This window comes from Pelodiscus sinensis, chromosome 24 (genome assembly GCF_052426305.1).
Source record: "Pelodiscus sinensis isolate ZL-2025 chromosome 24, ASM5242630v1, whole genome shotgun sequence".
Lineage (NCBI taxonomy): Eukaryota > Metazoa > Chordata > Testudines > Trionychidae > Pelodiscus > Pelodiscus sinensis.
In genome coordinates this window covers 6,297,863-6,316,902 of record NC_143075.1, presented here as the reverse complement: position 1 = coordinate 6,316,902, position 19,040 = coordinate 6,297,863, and the positions used below count along the sequence as shown (strand labels likewise).

Here is a 19,040-nt window from a genome sequence, read left to right as displayed (position 1 = left end):
AGAACGGTGTTTTTCGTGGGGACCATGCTCAGAAAACTAAGAGCCAAGTTTGGATTTTTGAATATTTTTAAGCTTTTGATCGGTTCGGGTATGTCTACAGTACAAAGTTAATTCGAACTAACAGATGTTAGTTCGAATTAACTTTGATAGGGGCTACACATGCAAACCGCTAGTTCGAACTTAATTCGAAGTAGCGGAGCGCTTAATTCAAACTAGGTAAACCTCATTCTACGAGGACTAACGCCTAGTTCAAATTAACTAGTTCGAATTAAGGGGTGTGTAGCCACTTAATTGGAACTAGTGGGAGGCTAGCCCTCCCCAGCTTTCCCTGGTGGCCACTCTGGGCACCACCAGGGAAACTCGTCTGCCCCCCCTCCCGGCCCAGGAGCCCTTAAAGGGGCACGGGCTGGCTACGGTGCCCGTGCCAGGTGGAAGCCTGCCAGCACCCAGCCAGCAGACCCTGCCCCTGGCATGGCTCGAGCCGGCCACCCGCTGCTACCCAGCCCTCCGCCTCTTCCCGGGACCAGGCTGGCGGCTCCCAGGAGCCTGCCCGGGTCCGCAAGAGGCGGGCGCCCGCCTGGTCTAGTGCAGACATCGTGGACCTCATCCACGACCTCCACACTAGGCACCGGAAAGTGGCCGTCTAGGGCAGGAGAGCTGCCAGCCTGGCCACCCAGGAGCAGGTTGGCATGAAAATCAAGGTGGTCCACTGAGACCCCCGACCCTGAGCCCTGAGCTTACAATGCCCGTACTGGGTCAGACCAAAGGTCCGTCTAGCCAAGTAGCCTGTCTGCCGACAGCGGCCAACACTAGGTACCCTGGAGGGGATGGACCGAAGACAATGACCAAGCCATTTGTCTCGTGCCATCCCTCTCCAGCCTTCCACAAACAGAGGCCAGGGACACCACTCCTACCCTCTGGCTAATACCACTCCATGGACCCAACCTCCATGACTTTATCTCACTTCTCTTTAAACTCTGTTCTAGTTCTAGCCTTCACAGCCTCCTGCAGCAAGGAGTTCCACAGGTTGACTATTTGCTTTGTGAAGAAGAACTTTTTGTTGTTAGTTTGAAGCCTGATACCTATTCATTTCATTTGGTGTCCTCTAGTCCTTATATTATGGGAACTAATGAAGAACTTTTCTTTATGCACCCTCTCCACACCACTCATGCTTTTATAGACCTCTATCATATCCCCCCTCAGTCTCCTCTTTTCTAAGCTGAAAAGTCCCAGTCTCTTTAGCCTCTCTTCATATGGGACCTGTTCCAAACCCCTGATCATTTTAGTTGCCCTCCCCTCTCCCACCCTCTCTCTTCCCCTTGCCCACCTTCTTTTCCCAGTCTCCCAGAGTTTTGTTCAATAAAGAGAGTTTCTATTTTTGAACACACGTGTCCTTTATTTTGTACATGAGGAAGGGGGGCTAGGGAGGGGTAAGTGGAAGGAGGTGAGGGAGGAATGGGGTACGAGCCCCCGATGGGGAGGACTGGGCTGACTCTACGGGCTCCTCGGGGTGGAAACTGTCTTGAAGCCCTTTGATTGACCCCCCCTCCAGATGGCAGCCTGCGGCAAGTGCAGCCGGGCTGATGGCCGAGTGCTGTGATGTGCCGAGTGTGGGCACTCAGGGCACTCCAAGCCAGGACTGCTTTGCAAGCGGGGAACCCCTGAGAACTGTCTGTCCAGGGTGGGGATCGGGTCCCTTTAAGCACAGCCCTCGGCTAGCCTGAGACAGCAGCTCCACACTCTAAGTCCTAATCTGATGCCCTGCCGGCACTGCTTCCGGCCAGCCTTAACCTCAGTTCAGGGTCCACTCAGTGTGGACATGCTAGTTCGAATTAGCAAAACGCTAATTCGAACTAGTTTTTAAGTCTGGATGCGCTAATTTGAATTAGCTTAGTTCGAATTAACTAATTCGAACTAAGTTAGTTCGAATTAGTGCTGTAGTGTAGACATACCCTTCTGGTCTGTGATTTTTTTTTTGTAGGGGGGGAGAGGAGGTTCAGGCAGATATTTAAGCATTTTCCCTTCCTACATTTCTGAGTTCATCTGTGGCTGCAAGTGGTCCTGATTTTTACAGTGACTGCTGCAAAAATGAGCCATGGCTGACTTGGATCTGTTGTTCTGCAAACTTATTCAGCAGCCATCTTATCTTTCCCCTGGCATAATCCACAGGCGTGCCTTATTAGAGACTTCAGACCCGGTTCCTGAGGGTCCCCAGATACAATCAGATCATGTGTTGCCAGACAATGCGACTGAGTCCTAAGGCCTTCAAGCAGCTCTTCATCATTACAATTTACTGGTTAGGGGGTTGTTTTTCCTCCTCTCCTCTTCATCACGGCAGCTCAGCTTTCACTGAAACTTCAGTGTCGGTGAGGTAGACTCTAGATTGAATCCCCAGCTGCTTTCAGCTTGCTCTCGCTGTTCAGGAGATCTCTGTCCGTTCCGGATGGTTGGCTTTTTTTCATTATACCCCAGAGTCCTTCTCTGCCATTGTATTGACTTCACTCCGCCTTATCTGCCCTACTTTTTAGACCAAGCTCTGTTTGCATAGTTCATATGGCTGCATTGAATGAAGTATTTTCCCTTCCATCTGCCCATCATAGACTGTTCAGAATTCATTTGTAGGGAGGGATTACCTGGCGGAAGGGTGGACCGTTTGTTCCGAATAATTTCTGCCCTTGGTATTGCTTAGCCCAGCAGCTCTGGGAGATTTGATTAGTCCTTTTCGCTAGGCACAAAACCGCGTGGCACATATCAGCTGTTCTTTCTCTTGAGAGGCTTGATGGCCACACGAGAGCCCTCCCCTCCACTGAGTTTGTGGGGTGAGGGGTCTTTCACAGCTAGCTCCCATTAGCTGACATGCAAGTTAACAGCTGTATTTACATTTCAAAAAAGAGCTAGGTAAATTCATGGCAGTTAGGTCCATCAGTGGTGATTAGCCAGGATGGGTGGGAATGGTGTCCCTAACCTCTGTTTGTTAGAAGCTGGGAATGGGTGACAGGGGAGGGATCACGTGATGATTCCTTGTTCTGTTCATTCCCTCTGGAGCACCTGGTATTGGTCCTCTTGGCAGATAGGACACTGGGCTAGATGGACCTTTAATCTGACCCAGTCTGGCCGTTCTTGTGTATCTGAGCCACTTCTAAGGGTGGGTGGGTGGCCTCGGAGGGGTAGTGGTACAATACTCACCCACCAAATTTCTCCCTGTGCTTTCTTTAGGCTTGCAGTTTGTGGCAGGTAGAAATCTGAGAACTTTACTGGACAGCGACCTGCCTGCAGTCCCAAATCTGGTGCATAGCCCCCTGCGTAATGGGGCTTTGTATATTCTGCATCTCACAAACGCAGGTGCAGTTTTTGCCGTTTGTGATTTGTCTATCAAAAAAAATAACCAGTTAAAAATTAGCCCTCGTGCAAACGGTCCCTCTTCCTCCCCCTGAAAAATCAATCAGAAAATCATCAAGACTCTTACCTAGGGGACACAGAGCTGGATTTTGTTTAGTTCTGATCATGGTTGTTTCCCTGACTCCATAAGCATCCCTGGGGCTCGCTTTACCCGTCTGTGGAACTGCTGGCTGTAATTTATCTACTTACCATGTTCTTGGGAGGCTTAATGCCTGGAAAGTGCCTTTGAGGCTGCTGGCTGGAAGGAGCGGTAGAGGTGCATTGCTGGTGGCAGTCCAGGTGCCAAATTTCTTGCCTGTAATTTTCTACACTTATCCTATCATGCTCCCCTCTCATTTTAGGATACATTTGCACAGGGGCTCTCAAACTCCATTGCACCACGACTCCTCTCTGACCACAAAAAATACTACAAACCCCAGAGGGTTCAAATCCAAGTAGCCCTGGAGAAAATGGTGTCAAGACTCATTTTTGGGTCATGCCCCACAATTTGAGAACGGCTGCGTTAGTCCCCAAAGCTTGGGTTCCCTTTAGCATGGAGTAAGAGGATGGAAGTGACGGAGAGGACCAACCCTGGCAATCCTTCTTGGGGCTGATGGGTGACAGGAATGAGAGCTGATCTATAGTCCAGAGGACATCACAAAGCGTTATCGCACAGGCGGCCGGTGTCATTAGCACAAATGAACACTAATGGAGCGTGAGGGCGAGGTGATGGCAAAGTGAAAATGGAATCAGATTTTTGCACTTAAAGGAGTTAGAGGTGTAAAACAACTCTTAATAGCTCAGTGATCCAGTTAAGACACAATGTGAAATTGCTAATCCAAATTGATTTTTTGTTGTTGTATTGTTGAAGCTGCATTCCAACAGGCTCCGATATAATGGCCTCTGCTAATATTTGAACTTCATCCAACTTTAAAACCCTGTGAAGAATCCTACTGTGTTTGGGTCTCAAAGGGGAAAAGTACTTGCCCCCTTTGAAACATCCGTGAATAATCGGGGACAACGTAATGGAGAGAATTGAGTTGTGTTCTGTGGTGTGAGGTTTTTAATGGATATTTTATTTCATGGGACATTTTCGCACTCCTGTAGCTCTGTGTATTTCTAATTGATTAATAACTGTTTTTAAGTCTCGGGCTGTGTCTAGACTACGGGGATTTTCCAGGATACTGGAGGCATCTTGGAAAAACTCCGCCACATCCAGGGAACGCGACTGCTCTTTGTCTTTTTTTTGTGTGGAAGAGCAGACGTGCTCTTTCGAAAGCCCTGTCTTCCTCTTCCCATGAGGAAGAAGGGCTCTTCCAAAAGAGGAGGCTTTTCCGAAATTCGGCCCAGTGTTGATGGGCCAAATTTCGGAAAAGCTTCTTTCGGAAAAACTATCAGAGAAAGGTACGCAAATTGCAGAGCACAATTTGCATACCTTTTTCCGATAGATCATTGAGTAGTCTTGTGGCACCTTAGAGACTAACAAATATAGTATGTCAGGAGCTTTTGGGGTTAAAACCCACTTCTGTGGAAGACTTGGAGTGGAGCTGGGTTTTTAAGTTGTGTTGTTCACAAAGAATGCCAAGGGAGAAACATGCTGAATGACTGAACAGCCTCTCTGGAGATGGGGGAGAGGCATGACTCACTGTCTCAGTGGATAATGGGCTGAATCCTGCCACTAGACAGAAGAGGCAGAGCCTCATGGTTAAGGCACTGGCCTGGGATGCAGAGGATCCTCTCCTGAGCTCTTCAGTAAAATGGGGAAGGTATTTCCTGTTACAGATTTTGTCTGGCCTGTTTAGATTCTAAGCCACCCCTGGGTAGGGAGGGACGGTCTCTTGTATCATGGGTTTGCACAGCACCTAGCATTATGGGTCCGTGAACTCTGCTGGGACCTGTAGGCCGGCACTACTGTCATACAGAATGCATGTCAGTGGCCTCCAGCTACGGACACACTCAGGGTATGTCGACACTGGGAAGGTTTGGCGCTGAAAGTGCTGTCAACATGTAAAGTCGCCAAAAGTGAAAACTGGTCAGACCTCTCTTTGTTGACATTTCATGGCCACATTGCTAGCTCCCCTGTCGACAGAGCGAAGCAATGTGGGTGAGCATTCCACAGTGCAGTGTAGTGGGAAGGCAGAGCTGAGCCCTGTCCTTGGAATTCCCTCATAGCTCTGTGACCTGTCCGTGCTAAGGAATGTCAAGGCAGCACAGCAGTTTCTCCAGCCTTCCTCCTGCAGCAACTGTCTGCCTGCCGCTGTGTTCCTAGCAGGGCAGAGCAGGAGCATGCCAATTATTTGTTCTTTGTTTGTTCCTCAAAGGGAGCAGCTCACTTAGCTGTCAAATACTTCCCAGAGCTTTGAAAGGGGAGGGGTGCATTCCTGCAGGGCAGCAGAGATCACAAAACATTGAGCACATTGATTGAGGCAGGCATTTTGGGATACTGGTGGAAGCCAATTCTCTTAACAAAACAAACAGCAGAGTCCACACTGGCTCTTTGTTGACAATAAAGAGAGGGCTGGACAATAAAGAGAAGTCTCTTGCAGGGCTGGAAGTTGTTTGTTGCCAAAACTGGGTGTTTTTTCCAACAAAAGTCACCTTGCAATGAAAACGCTCTCACTCCTTTGCTGCCAAAAGGCAGTTTTGGGCATCAAAACATGCCAGTGTAGATAAGGCCTCACTCAGTTGCTGGTGCTCTGAGGACACAGTGATAGACATCTGGCTGACCTCACTGCTGCCCTGCTCATGCATCAAAGGGAAGGTCTTGTGCCTGGTAGGCTGGTGCAGTGGGGCAGAGTTGAGAACCGCTGAAATGCATGTACTTGTTAGCCTGGATGCAGTGTGTTTTGCCGCTCCTAAGTTTCCTCTGTGGGACCCTATTAAATTAAAGTGTGTGTGTGTGTAGGTACCGCTGCTCTATTAATTCACAGGTGAACTCCTGCGTGAGGGGCTTCTGGATGGGATGGTGTTGTTTCTAGTGACCTTCTCAACAGCTGCATGTCCTCTCCCCTATCCTGCATTACACAGTGCCCTGCCTCATTGCCATGGATGGGAAACCTCTCAGATGAGGGGGGGCTAGTGGATGCCGGTGCCTCTGGGAAAGCAAGCCCTGGGAGCTCACACTGATGCATGTTTGTAGGAAGGTTAAACGGGGTGGGTGTGGGGGTTACAAGCCATTCGTGAGGCCAGTTGCAGCCCAGGGAACCGATCTTCCTGAGCCGAGCAGTACGCGGTGAGACTGCATTCAGGTGAAAACCCACTTTGTGCTACAATGCGAGGGTTTGCGCGGTTCAGTTGTGGTTGCAGTTTCTTTCTCAACTCCCTCGGGTGTAATGATCTTGCTGCAGACCAGGGCACCCTAATGGCTCTGTGTGGTTGTTTCTTGCAGGAGGCGGACACGGACGATAACCAGGGCACGCTGGGCTTCGACGAGTTCTGCGCCTTCTACAAGATGATGTCGACGCGGCGCGATCTGTACCTGCTCATGCTCACCTACAGCAACCACAAGGACTACCTGGATGCTGACGACCTGAAGCGCTTCCTTGAGATTGAGCAAAAGGTGGGCTGCGCAGACCCCTGGTTACTCTCCCTTAGAAAAGCTACAATGTTCCAACCTTCCATTCAGAGGTGACCTTTTAATGTTTCCCTCATGGCTTCATCCCAAGGTGGATTGAAAGCCTATCAAACCGTGACATTTTATGCAATAACAAGGTTACCTGCCAAGGTCTTGGAGCTTGTCCAAACCTTGTGCACAGAAACTTAAAGCCTGTTGCCACTCAGTATGATGTATCTTGCTGAGATCTTGGTTTGGAGGTCTTAAAGTGGAAAGAGGACTCTGTTAAGCTAGTGCTGGCTCATTTTCTTTTTACGTACAGCACCCTTGAGAGGGGTGAATGATTGGCCTACTCATTTAGGGCACGCAGGAGAAATGAATACTCTCCATAAGCCAGGAGAGCAAAGATGGGCTAACCATCTAATTTAGCATGGAAGATGGATTGTGTTTTATTCCTGCAGAGCTCACCAGGTATGTTGATTTCTTAATGATCATAATTTGCACGCCCCACCTAATCTTCAAATTGGATGTCATTGTACACAGCATACTCTGCATGCAGGGGACAGCTTGTGGGTTGAGTGCTAAGTGGCGCTTTCTCGTTTTTTAATTTAAATTCATTTTTAAAGCAATACTAATGGAGTGCTTCAGGTGCACACAGCAGAGCATGGGCATGACTCCTCATGGCAGAGGGAATAATCCAAGCAAGATTTAATTCTTGCCCTGTGTTTGATTCAAGGCCTCTCCCTAATACTGTTTTATGTAAATACAGCGATTGTAAAAGAGAAGGACAAATAGAACTGGCTGAAACTGGGCAGGTACTATAGAAACATGCCGTTCATATGTCTGACTATGTATCACAAGGTGTCCCCTTCTGATTAGGACAAATTCCATACGGGCTAGAGAAATGAGTTGCTGTCCACCTCAGACACTGAATTCAGCTTCCCCATTTCCAGTGACTTTTGGAGGCTATGTCTAGACTGCAGAGCTTTTCCAGGATGCTGGATTCTGAGATAACCGTTTACGAAAAAGCGGACGTGTTCTTTCAGCATCCCTGTATTCCTCTTGGTGAGAGGATAAGGAATGTTCCGAAAGAGGAGGCTTGTTTCTGAAATTTGGTCCTGTATAGATGGACCAAATTTTGTAAAAGCCTCATTCGGGGAAAAAAGCGGAAAAAGCTATGTAAATTGCGACTTTTCCCGGCAGAGTAGACATAGCCTAAATGAAGACTTAGTTTCGTGCTGATGACTGTAATAATGTTGTGGAACGAGCAATAATTGTCACCGTAGGAGCATAGAATCATAGAATAGAATCCTAGGGCTGGAAGAGACCTCAGGAGGTCTTCGAGTCCAGCCCCCTGCTCAAAGCAGGACCAACCCCAAGTCAATCATCCCAGCCAGGGCTTTGTCAAGACGGGACTTAAAAACCTCGAGGGGTGGAGATCCACCCTCTCCTGAAGGAACCCTTCCAGTGCTTCCCCACCCTCCTCTGCAATATCATACCTACCAGTTGCTTTGGTGGCCACTGCCTCACAAGTGTGGTTGACAATGGCTTTTACTCCACTAGATACTCATTACTGAAAAAATAAAGGGCTGGCTTTATGACTAAGCATTACCGTTACGAAGGCTTCTGACCAGCTCTGACTGCGCCGTGGGATGAATGTTTAATTTGTTTCAAGTAGAGCATTTCTGAGACATGATTGGAAAGTTGAAGTAGCTACCTACGCATGGCCACTCCAATCCAGCAGTAGGTGGGGCATTCAGGCAGTCGGATGTCCTAGACAAAAGCAATTGAATTTGTAACATGACTGCTGGTCCCACTTCAACCCTGGTGTGACGGTTTCCTGAAAGCTCCTTATTCCCTCCCTGTCTCCCTAATGCAGATCCTTCTGCGGTAGCTTCCTTCCTTCCCTGTACTCGTTCCTTTAGAAGAATCCTGAGGCCATATGGCTAGATGGAGACATTTGACTCTTAACAGTAGGAGACACAAGGGAGCAGGGGAGAGGCTATATCTTTTATTGGGCCAGGGAGAGAGTTGGTGAGAGAGAAGCTTTCAAGATCCAGAGAGCTCTTCAGGATTGGGAAGAGTACTGAGTATCAGGTGGAACAAATTTAGCACAAGTAGCTAATACATGTTTCAAGGGACCAGTCCAGGCGAAGCAACCTGTTAACATCTCTCCAGTGAACGCCTTCCCCTTCCCAGCATGAGGTTCCTGATCCAATGGTGCTGTCTTTTGTGCTCTCAGTGTCTTTGCTGCATGGCCTTGGGCAGGTCACTTAATTACCCTCAGTTTGGGGTTGGGCCTGCTGCCCAGAGCTATCGAGAGGAGTTGCTGCTGCGGTGGGAAGTGCTTTGAAGATGGAAAGAGCTAATTCTCTGGTCCTTCTCTTGCCACCATAGTGGGTATTAGACGCCACTTGCTGTGATGTCCGGTCATCTGATTTGGAACAGTAGAAGAGTTCATGAGCGACTAGAACTAGAAGTGGTTCTCTTCAAATAGAATTTTATTCTTGGCCAATACCGAATGCTGTCCTGACCTTTCATAGGTCTTCAGAAACGTTAACTCCAGGGCTTATAGGCTTTACGAGTCAAGTGTTGAATGTTGCCTAGATGCCCTCATCATAGTTATTTTATGGGGTGTCAGTTAAATGGCAGCCAACTCATCTCCATGCACTCGGTGACAGTAGCTGGTACTTACAGTGGAATTAATTATTTGTTCCTTGGAGGCAAGGGCTCAGCAAGGAGGCTGGCATTTGTTATGCAAGGTAGTCACATCTATCCATCAGCCACTGCTGCGGATTGAAGACGCTGGCTCTCTTTCCTGACAGCTCTGTACTGCTTTTGTGAGACAGACACAAATTGAGGTGTCGCATGTTTTTGTTTTCTCATGGCTCAAGCTAAGCATCTTCCACGCATCCGTACTGACGTGTACACAAGCACATTGATCGATGCCATCTTCTGCATCACAATTCAACTGTACTCACCTTGCTGGGAACACTCATCTGTCAGTTAAGTGATCATCTTGGTTATGGGCAGCATCAGTGGGTTGATCATTTTAAAATAAGCTCTGAATGACGAAAAATATAAATGTTTTCTGAGGCCTTGTGTCTAGTAAATGGAAGATCGCCGCTGTCGCAATTGATCTTCTGGAGTTTGATTTAGCGAGTCTAGTTAAGACTCGCTAAGTTGAACTCAGAGGGCACCTCTGTTGGCATCCGATACTTCTGCTTTTGTGAGGAGTAAAGGAAGCCGACTTGAGAGTTTTCTCCCATCGGCCTCCTGCTGTGGGGACACCATCAAGCTCGCCTTAAGGTCAACTGACTCCAGTTATGTAGCTGGAGGTCCGTACGTTAAGCCAAGCTTCCAAGTCTAGTGTAGACCTTGCCTGAAAGATAAAATCACCACTCCCTTGGCGGCCATAGGAGCTGGACAAAGGGCACTGCACAGTAGGGCATCTCTCCCTGCAAACACCTGTATGTGCCGATGACTGCCGCAAAGAGCTGGCATGCCCTGCCGGAGGTGCCAGCTACACAGACTTTGTGACCCACTCCTCTGTTGCTTAGTGTGAATGGTCCTTACTCGTACCTGGGCCTTGCCACTTTTTCTCACCAGGTTCTGAGTGGCTCCTAACGCGTAGCTGTCCGAACCCTTCGGCCTGCCAGGCTGTGGGCTGAGTCTCTTCTGGGAAAGTTCAAGCCCATTGCAGTGACGAAGCTGCTGATCCTTTCAAGTCGACTGGCAAAGGGGGAGAGATGTAGTCAGTGCCCCTAGCAGTGGGGGCAGGGAGACCAACGGAAGGAACAGGAAATGAATGCCCATTTTGCGCTGCTTCAGTGAAGGGGCAGTGGGGAGGCACCTGGCAGAAGCTGAAGGAAACATGCTCTTGGATCAGCGAGACCCCAGAGGTGGATGAGTTTGGTAGCGCTTAGGTAAAACCAATCCAAAGAGCCCGGAAATTCAGAACGTACGGAGAGAGGGATTCCCGTGGAATCATTTCAAGATTTCACTAAGGCTGAGAATTTGTCATCGTTTGGTTTCTCTCTTCCCCAAGTCGACATCCTCTGTGGAAAGGGAGCATTTCAGCTGCCCCTTGTCCCATCCCGACCCACCAGATATAATCCCCGAGATCTCTCCTGTCCCTCTGCCTGTTAGGACAAGGCTGGGATGTTTCTGGTCATAGGTGGCACGGGGAGGCAGCAAACTGGTAACTTGGCCAGGACTACTTTTTTCTCAGTGGAATTTGGGAAGTCGATGGGGTGGGGAAGACAAGGTGATGGGCAGCAATGGTGAAGTCAGCATGAGAACACCTAATCCGGGCTATCTCTGTCCAGGTGCCTCTGCTTTTTGTACTGGAATAGAGTCTCAAGAGTCCCTGGCAAAGGAAATAAATGAATACATCTCCCTCCCCTTTGTGCCTGTTGTCTCCCAAAACAACTTCCGCTGTTTCTGTTTCACTGGGCCTATTGATCCTCTTCATGCTGAGAGAGGAAAATTAACTCCGGCCACAAGACTCGATCTGCTCAGCTGATCACTGATGCCGAGAGCAAAAACCGCTCAGGCTCTCCTCTTGAATTCCACGGGGATAGAGCGAGCAGGTGTTGTAGACTTAGGTTTGAGCCTTGTCAAAACCACAACAAAAGCCTGCTGCAGCATTGCTGCGCAGGGAAAGGCCTTGCTATGGCAGCGGGACTAGAAGTCTCATGAAAACCAACAGGTAGGGAGAAAGTGAATAAGGAAAAAGTTATTTACATATTCCCATAACATAAGAACTAGGGGTCACCAAATGAAATTAATGGATAGCAGGTTTAAAACAAACAAAAGGAAGTTTTTCTTCATGCAGTGCATAGTCAACCTGTGGAACTCCTTGCCAGAGGATGTTGTGAAGACCAGGGTTCAAAAAAAAAACTAGATAAATTCATGGAGGTTAGGTCTATCAATACTTATTAGCCATGATGGGTAGAAATGGTGTCCCTAGCCTCTGTTTGTCAGAAGCTGGGAATGAACAACAGGAGAGGAGTCCTGTGGTACCTTATAGACTAACTGAAGTGTTGGAGCATAAGCTTTTGTGGGCAGAGACCCACTTCGTCAGGCCACAGGACTCCTCGCCGCTTTTGCAAGATTCAGACTAACATGGCTACCCCTCTGATACTTAACAACAGGAGAGGGTCACTTGATAATTCCCTGTTCTGTTCATTACCTCTGGGGCACTTGGCATTGGCCACTGTGGGAAGACAGGACACTGGGCTAGATGGACCTTTGGTCTGACCCATTCTGGCCGTTCTTATTTGCTTCTGTTCTTATCTTACCTTTGCTGGGCATGGCCAAAAATGTAAATGCTGCTAGCACGGTTTTCTGGTGGGGAGACTTTTGGCCTGTTGTGTCTCAGCCCGGCTTCACCAGGACAGTCGGTGGAGGGACAATACTTTTTCCACCCTCCTTGAGCTGTTGTGCTTTGAACCTCACCACAAGAAGGCTCTGCTCCGTGACCCAAAGTATTGAGTTCCTGTTGCCCAAACGGCCAGCACAATTAGCTCCTTGTCAGCAGGCTCCACAGAGGGCATGAAGACAGAAAGATCCGATCCCTCTGAAGTCCCCTTGCCAGTGGTTTCTCCAGGTCAGGATTGCCATGGCTGTTTGTGCACTTCGAAAGATGCCTGTCCTGCCACTGCCAGGCAGCAGCTCTTCTTTGGCTGAATGAAGAATGTCCATCTCCAGGCATCTTCCGTGAGACCTTAACTCGGCGTCCCTGTCGTTCTAGGCTTTCCTTTGGTTTTACGGGTGTAGTTTTGAGAGTCTGCTTGTCTTTTTCCTTGGGGCAACTCCATTTGGCTGTGTATGTGCAGCCCCTCGCACGGTGACCCTGACTTGTAGCAATCCTGGTGACAGCAGTGGTGAATCAATGGCCACCCAGCTCTGTTTACAGAATGCAGGGCTCTATCATTCTTTTAACATAAACAAAGCTGACCGGAAATGACCTAACTTTTAATTGCCAACGTCTCTGAACATGCAGAATTTGTTCTCTGCACACAACTTGAGGACCAGAATGGAATCCTACCATTGATCAAAGTAATGGGTGACCAAGGAAGGCTTCTAATAATCTCCCATCCTTCTGATACCTTGACAAATATTATAATTCATTCGTCTCGCCACTGGAGTTCTGTTTCATTGCATGCCTCTAAAGTGAAAACCTTTTGACAACACAAATTAATCCTGCAGCCAAAAGGCCCTATTGGGCCGTAGCAAAACATGTGCTGTTTGAGTGCCCTGTGGGCTTAAAAACACTAAACAAAAATTGACCTACAAAGCAGAAATCGGGCTCTGTGTGTTATTGTGAGTGATCAGGCAGTGGCCAATGGGACAATAACTTTTCACTGAGCAGCCTGATTCTGATCTGACCTGACACTGAGTGGCAGGAGTGGGAATTTTAGTGGGCAGCTGAAAAATTGTAGTGCTAGTGTGGAAAATACAGCCAGCTCTCCAACGGCGTGGAGAGAACAGAACAAGGGGAGCAGCGGACGGTTATTTCGCTAATGAGATGCTCTCTGCTTTATGTTTTGTTCCCTTTCTAGATGACAAATGTGACCAAGGAGTACTGCCTGGAAATTATCAACCAGTTTGAACCGTGTCCGGAGAACAAGAAGCAGGGAGCACTGGGAATTGACGGTAGGTTGGCTCTTCCTGCTGTTATGGAAAATGCCCCATGGCTGGTGTGAAGTTGAGCCATGTTTGAGTGCGGGACGATGTCACTTTGCATGGGGAGATGCTGTATGTGCTTTGCTGTTACAGTTACTGACGTGGCTTGGGATTTTCAAAGGAGCCTAAGGGAGTTAGACACCTGGAGGGAGGCGGCATCTGTCATTTCAGATCAATGGGTGTTGGGTGTCTGTCTGGGCCTTTGAAAGTCTCTCTGCAGGTCCTACAGGTTGGACCTCCCTGGTCTGGTACCCAGGACCTGACCGGTACCGGACAAGGGAGTTTGCTGGACCAGAGGAAGGCTGGGAGGGCCTGCTGGGCTCTCTCTCTAGCCATCTGGCACCGCTGCGCCCAACCCCCGGGCTGTGATAGCTCTGCACGCTCTGTGGCCCTGGGAGCTCCAGCTCCCCCAGGCTCCACTGCCCCACTGGCCCAGCCAGCTGGCTCCACTCCCAGCCTCTGGCAGCCTCTGCCGCTGGGGTTCTTCAATCCAGCGACATTCGTGGTCCTACCAGACCCCGGATGTTGCTGGCCCAGAGAGTTCCGGACCACAGAGGTTCACCCCGCATTGAAATGCAGTGTGATTAGGCCCTTCACTCCTCTAGGCATCGGGGACAATCCCAGGCAAAGTGCTAATCTCCCCCCGCCCAGCAGCCCCGTGGTGTGAGCACGTCTTGAAATGTTCAGTGGGGCTGATCAATAATGCCCCCAAGACCTCTGCTCTCAGTCGGCCTGGAGCTGAGGGGTGCTCACTGAGCCCCAGGTGCTGCTGAACAAGACTTCCATGGGGACTGGGCGGTACATGGTGCTTTGAAGCCTGAGTCTGAATCCCTTACTCAGTATAATGGCCCCTTCTCCACAGTGGTCCCATCAACGCCAAGAGCGTGGAAGAAGTCTAGTTAGGCCCTGGAAATGGTGGTTGGTTATACATTGTACGGGACGGGCTTGAGCTGCGTGCGTCATTTTAATAAACGTGGCCTCCACTTGTGTGGCTGTGCCGAACGGAAGCCGAATGGCCACGTATGAATTGATACAGTCTGTTTTTCTACCCGACTAGACAAGGTAGTTTCCAATATCTGGAGTCCCCTCTTTGATGACAGATGGACCCCGTATCTCCCCTGCTCTGGGGATTGACAGCTCTGTTTCCCTGTGCCTTGTGTTCTCTTCTACACTAGAGCAAAGGGAACGCTCCATGTGTGGGAGTGGGAACGGAGAATCTGGTCCATCAGGCTGGCTTCCTTGCGTTTGGACATTAGCCGGATCCTATCAGAGATCTTGAGATGTAGTGTGATTATCTATCTGCCTTCCTGCATAGCAGATTCATTCCTGCATTGAGCCCAGGTTGTCTGGGTGAGGGAGAACATCTGACTTTATGTTTTAACTTCACTTCTCTTCCACATTGAACTCAAAGTGGCGTGAGCGGGGACTCCACTGCAATCTGTCGCTGTGCTCCAAAAACAGATTGCACAGATATTAGCTCTATGGTATTGCATGTTCGGTTCTATAAGCATTGCGTACGGAGAAGTCAAGCCTATCAGCAACAGTACTTACATATAACAGGCAAAGCGTATATTGCGGGGTGACCTTGACAAGAGGCACACAACTACATTACTCACGGCTGCTTGCGCTGCGGAGAGAAAATTTCGGAGCACAGTTGTTATTCTACCATGAAATTGAAGCCTAACACAGGACCCAGTAGGTTGGGCCTCGTTTGAGAAGTTATTGCAGAGGAGCTCGGTATGATTCCCGTGTCTGTCTTTTATAGAGCTGCATTGTCTTAGGGGTGGAAAAAATCAATGCTCTTGTGCTCAGGGCACAAAACAGGGAGTCAGATTTAGGTTCTGCTCTGAGATCCTAGGAAACTAAGTCTCAGAGGGTATGTCTACACTACCCTCCTAGTTCGAACTAGGAGGGTAATGTAGGCATACCGCACTTGCAAATGAAGCCCGGGATTTGAATTTCCCGGGCTTCATTTGCATGAAGCCGTCCGGCGCCATTTTTAAATGCCGGCTAGTTCGAACCCCGTGCCGCGCGGCTACACTAATCCGAACTAGCTACTCCATGCCACGTGTAGCCACGCGGCACAGGGTTCAAACTAGCCAGTATTTAAAAATGGCGCTGGCCGGCTTCATGCAAATGAAGCCTGGGAAATTCAAATCCCGGGCTTCATTTGCAACTGCGGATGACTACATTACCCCCGCTAGTTCGAACTAGCGGGGTAATGTAGACATACCCTTAGAGACTAACAAACCAATTACCAAGGGAGACAGCTGAACTGGCGTCCTTTGCAAGTTCAACACAATCCACTTAGGGTTGAATAAGGATCTCAACTGGTTCACACATTACAAAGGCAATTTCCCCTCTTTGGATATTCACATCTTCAGACCAAGTACCGTGAAAGACCCACTTCCACCCTGACTTGATTGGCCTCGTTCACACAAGCAACTTCTTCCTTATATAGATCCCTGCTTCTGTAACTCCCACTCCAATACCTCTGATGAAGTGGGGTTTACCCATGACACAAATAAATCTACTAATGCACTAATAAATCTGTTATTCTCTAAGGCGCCGCAGGACTCCTTGTTGTCATCTGGGACTGTGGGTTTAGATCAGTCTGCAACAGTGTACCCACCTGCAAATGGGACTTTGAGTCTTCCTAGGAGGCTGTAAAGCTTGGCTTTGCTACCCTCTTACAAAGCACTGTGAGATCCTGGCCCTGCAGAAGCACACAGAGCATTGCCCTTGGCTGTTGTTGGGATCTGAAAATCACGTGCGAGTGCTTTGGGGAGCTGCAGGGGTTTATGACAAAACATGCTGTCGTACCCCACCACTGCTTATTGATAGTTGGCTGCAGTTCTCAGATCCTCCTTGGTATTGACCAAGCATTTGGCCTGTCAGAAGCTGCTGAGAGAGTGAGTAAGTCTGGGAAATGTCTTGTCTGGGCTGCAGATCAAGGAAATATACCAGCCGCTGTCTTCAAATGTGCCAAAGATTGACAAGCCGTAGGCATCCAGGCCTCTTGTGGGCATGGGGAGCAGGTATTGCAATTGTTTTTGCTGGTCTGCACATCTCATGTACCCATGTCTTATCCTCTGCCTTGGTTTTGAGAGGCTGGGTGCACCTAATCAACTAGTTAATATATTTTGGGGCTGGGGAGGAGGTTGAGAACACACCTTACAAATTGCCCATTTTCAGCACAATCTAGCAATAGCCATGCCTGAGAGGAATGTGTGAGCTCCAGGAGTTATTCTTCATTAGGCTGACGGAGGGATAGAGGAGACAAAGCCCCGCTCTACTGCTCAGGCAGCATCCGAAGAGGGCCATGTAGCGCTGGTTTTTCCCAAGCGTTCTCCCTCTTATTCCACAGCCTCTTTTAAATTGGCATCTTCTTCAGGGAAAAGTTCATGTGTCCATGTCTAGCGAGCCCTGTGTCCTCCACATGGCTCCTCCCACAGAGACTTGTATTATCTGATAACTTCCTTAGACTGCCGAACGCTGCTGCAGATTGAATGTTTCTAGTCTGGCAACATCCCTGGTCCGGCATGATTTGAGTTAGCCGGACGTCAACTTATCATGGGCGTGGCCAAGGTTCCAGCGGTCCCATAAAATTTGTTTACAGCCCCCAGTCCCGGCTCTCAGTGTTCTGGGCTGTTATTTAGCTCTAATTTACCCCTGAATGTCTCTTAAGAGCCCAGCAAGCAGGGGAAGGGTTGGTGATGCTGCCAGACAATATTGACCTCCTGTGATCCGGCAAATTCTCTGGTTCAGCACCGGTCAGGTCCCGAGGGCGACAACCTAGAGAGCGACGAGGAGTCCTGTGGCACCTTATAGACTAACTGAAGTGTAGGAGCATAAGCTTTCGTGGGCAAAGACCCACTTCAGTTAGTCTATAAGGTGCCACAGGACTCCTCGTCGCTTTTGCAGATTCAGACTAACACGGCTACCCCTCTGAACCTAGAGAGGTTCAGCCTGTGCATTGTGACGTAGTGGGGTGTGCTGTACACACTGGTGGCCCTGAGCCCGCTATGGCATTCCCTGCTTGCTGTGTTGTGCTGTGGGTGACCCCTACTGGCCTGTGTATGTAAGCACTGCCCAGCGGGGGTCTCCCTGAGGACAAGCCATAGCTAGCAGCTTCTCACCTGGCCAGGGGGAAGGGGTTTGAACAAAGGAAGGGGTGTGGCTACCCGGGGGATGAGTGTTGTGTGGTTTGGAGAAGGGGCAGTCTGAGCATAGGGAAGCATGGAGGAGGCAGACTAAACCCAGTCTAGGGGGTTCAGGGGCCTGTGAACCCCTTCCCCCCAAGGGAACTAGGGCTGTCGGCCTATCCTATGCCTACATCGAGCCTATGCTGTGCAGTATCTTTGAAAAGCAGTAAACTCATTTTTACTCTTCTGGCTGGCGGAGAGTTACATCTGGTTGCAGACGGGGTGCAGGGTCGGGGGGCTCCCCGTCACGCCGTCACCGCTTCATGTATGTATTCTAGTGCAGAGTGGTTCTTATCATGGCTTTTTGTTACCTAGACATTAGCTTTCTCGTGCCCTCTACCTAGGCTAAGAGGGCTAAGCTAGAGAGGCTGAATTGTATCAGCACTGAAGACAGAAGACCACTGTTTGCCCCCACAAGCAATACGGCCACACACAATGCAGTGCAAGTTCCCTGCCACTGCCTTGGAGGGCCTGTTAGCTCCTGCGGTTCTCTGATTGCCACGTAAGGCCCTCGTTTGTGTCCTCCGTAGCGGATGCTTCTTCTCACGTGGCACCTGACTGCTAGGAACCGGCCTGAGATGATCCTAATTTAAGAGGATCAGTGTTTGCTCTTGAGCAAAATAACCCCCCTTGTGTGGCAGGAGGCTTTCCTCTTGGGGGAATGGAGCCAAGGTCTCGGGGTCTGTTTCACACTGCCAGCCGCCCCCCGAGGCCATCCTTTCTCTTCATGCCGGAGCCGACTGACACAGTTAGTGTTAGCTCATTATGGCAATTTCAGCACTAAACTTCAGCAAGTGTACGAAACAAGCAACGGGGCCAGTTCACAGGGTGCCCAATTAGCGAAACGCAGGCCCGCTCCTTCGGCAGTCGCATCTATCTTCCAGAATGAGGGCATGATTAATTTGCTCTGAGCAGCTGGTAGTATTTTTGCTCGTCTGCAATGCATCCTATTGATTTTTCATCCTGGCTGATCTTGTTCGGGTAGCCGCCTGCTTTTACGCAAGCTATGGGAATGGGTTGCTGGAGGGGGTGTGCCAATCAGGGTTTATTCCGTTCTCCTACAAGATGGCCTGACACTGCTGGGTCTTGGTGTTGGCTAGAGGAGTCGTGAGCCTGCCGATTTGAAAGTGACTCCCTACTAGAATGCGTCCCCCATAGGCTGCCAAATAGGGTGAAATACGTGGGGGAAGTAGGGTGGCTAGAGCTATTACTGG

The 19,040-nt window shown here is 49.4% G+C and overlaps 1 protein-coding gene across 1 annotated transcript in view; it reads left to right on the top strand.

Annotated features, from left to right (window-relative positions):
• PLCH2 (phospholipase C eta 2) overlaps positions 1-19,040 on the top strand; it is a 390,924-nt gene that overhangs the window by 290,136 nt on the left and 81,748 nt on the right. Inside the window, exons 6-7 of the mRNA XM_089773036.1 lie at positions 6,767-6,937; positions 13,498-13,591. Coding sequence (XP_089629162.1) covers positions 6,767-6,937; positions 13,498-13,591 — 265 coding nt within the window. The remainder of the gene's footprint in view (positions 1-6,766; positions 6,938-13,497; positions 13,592-19,040) is intronic.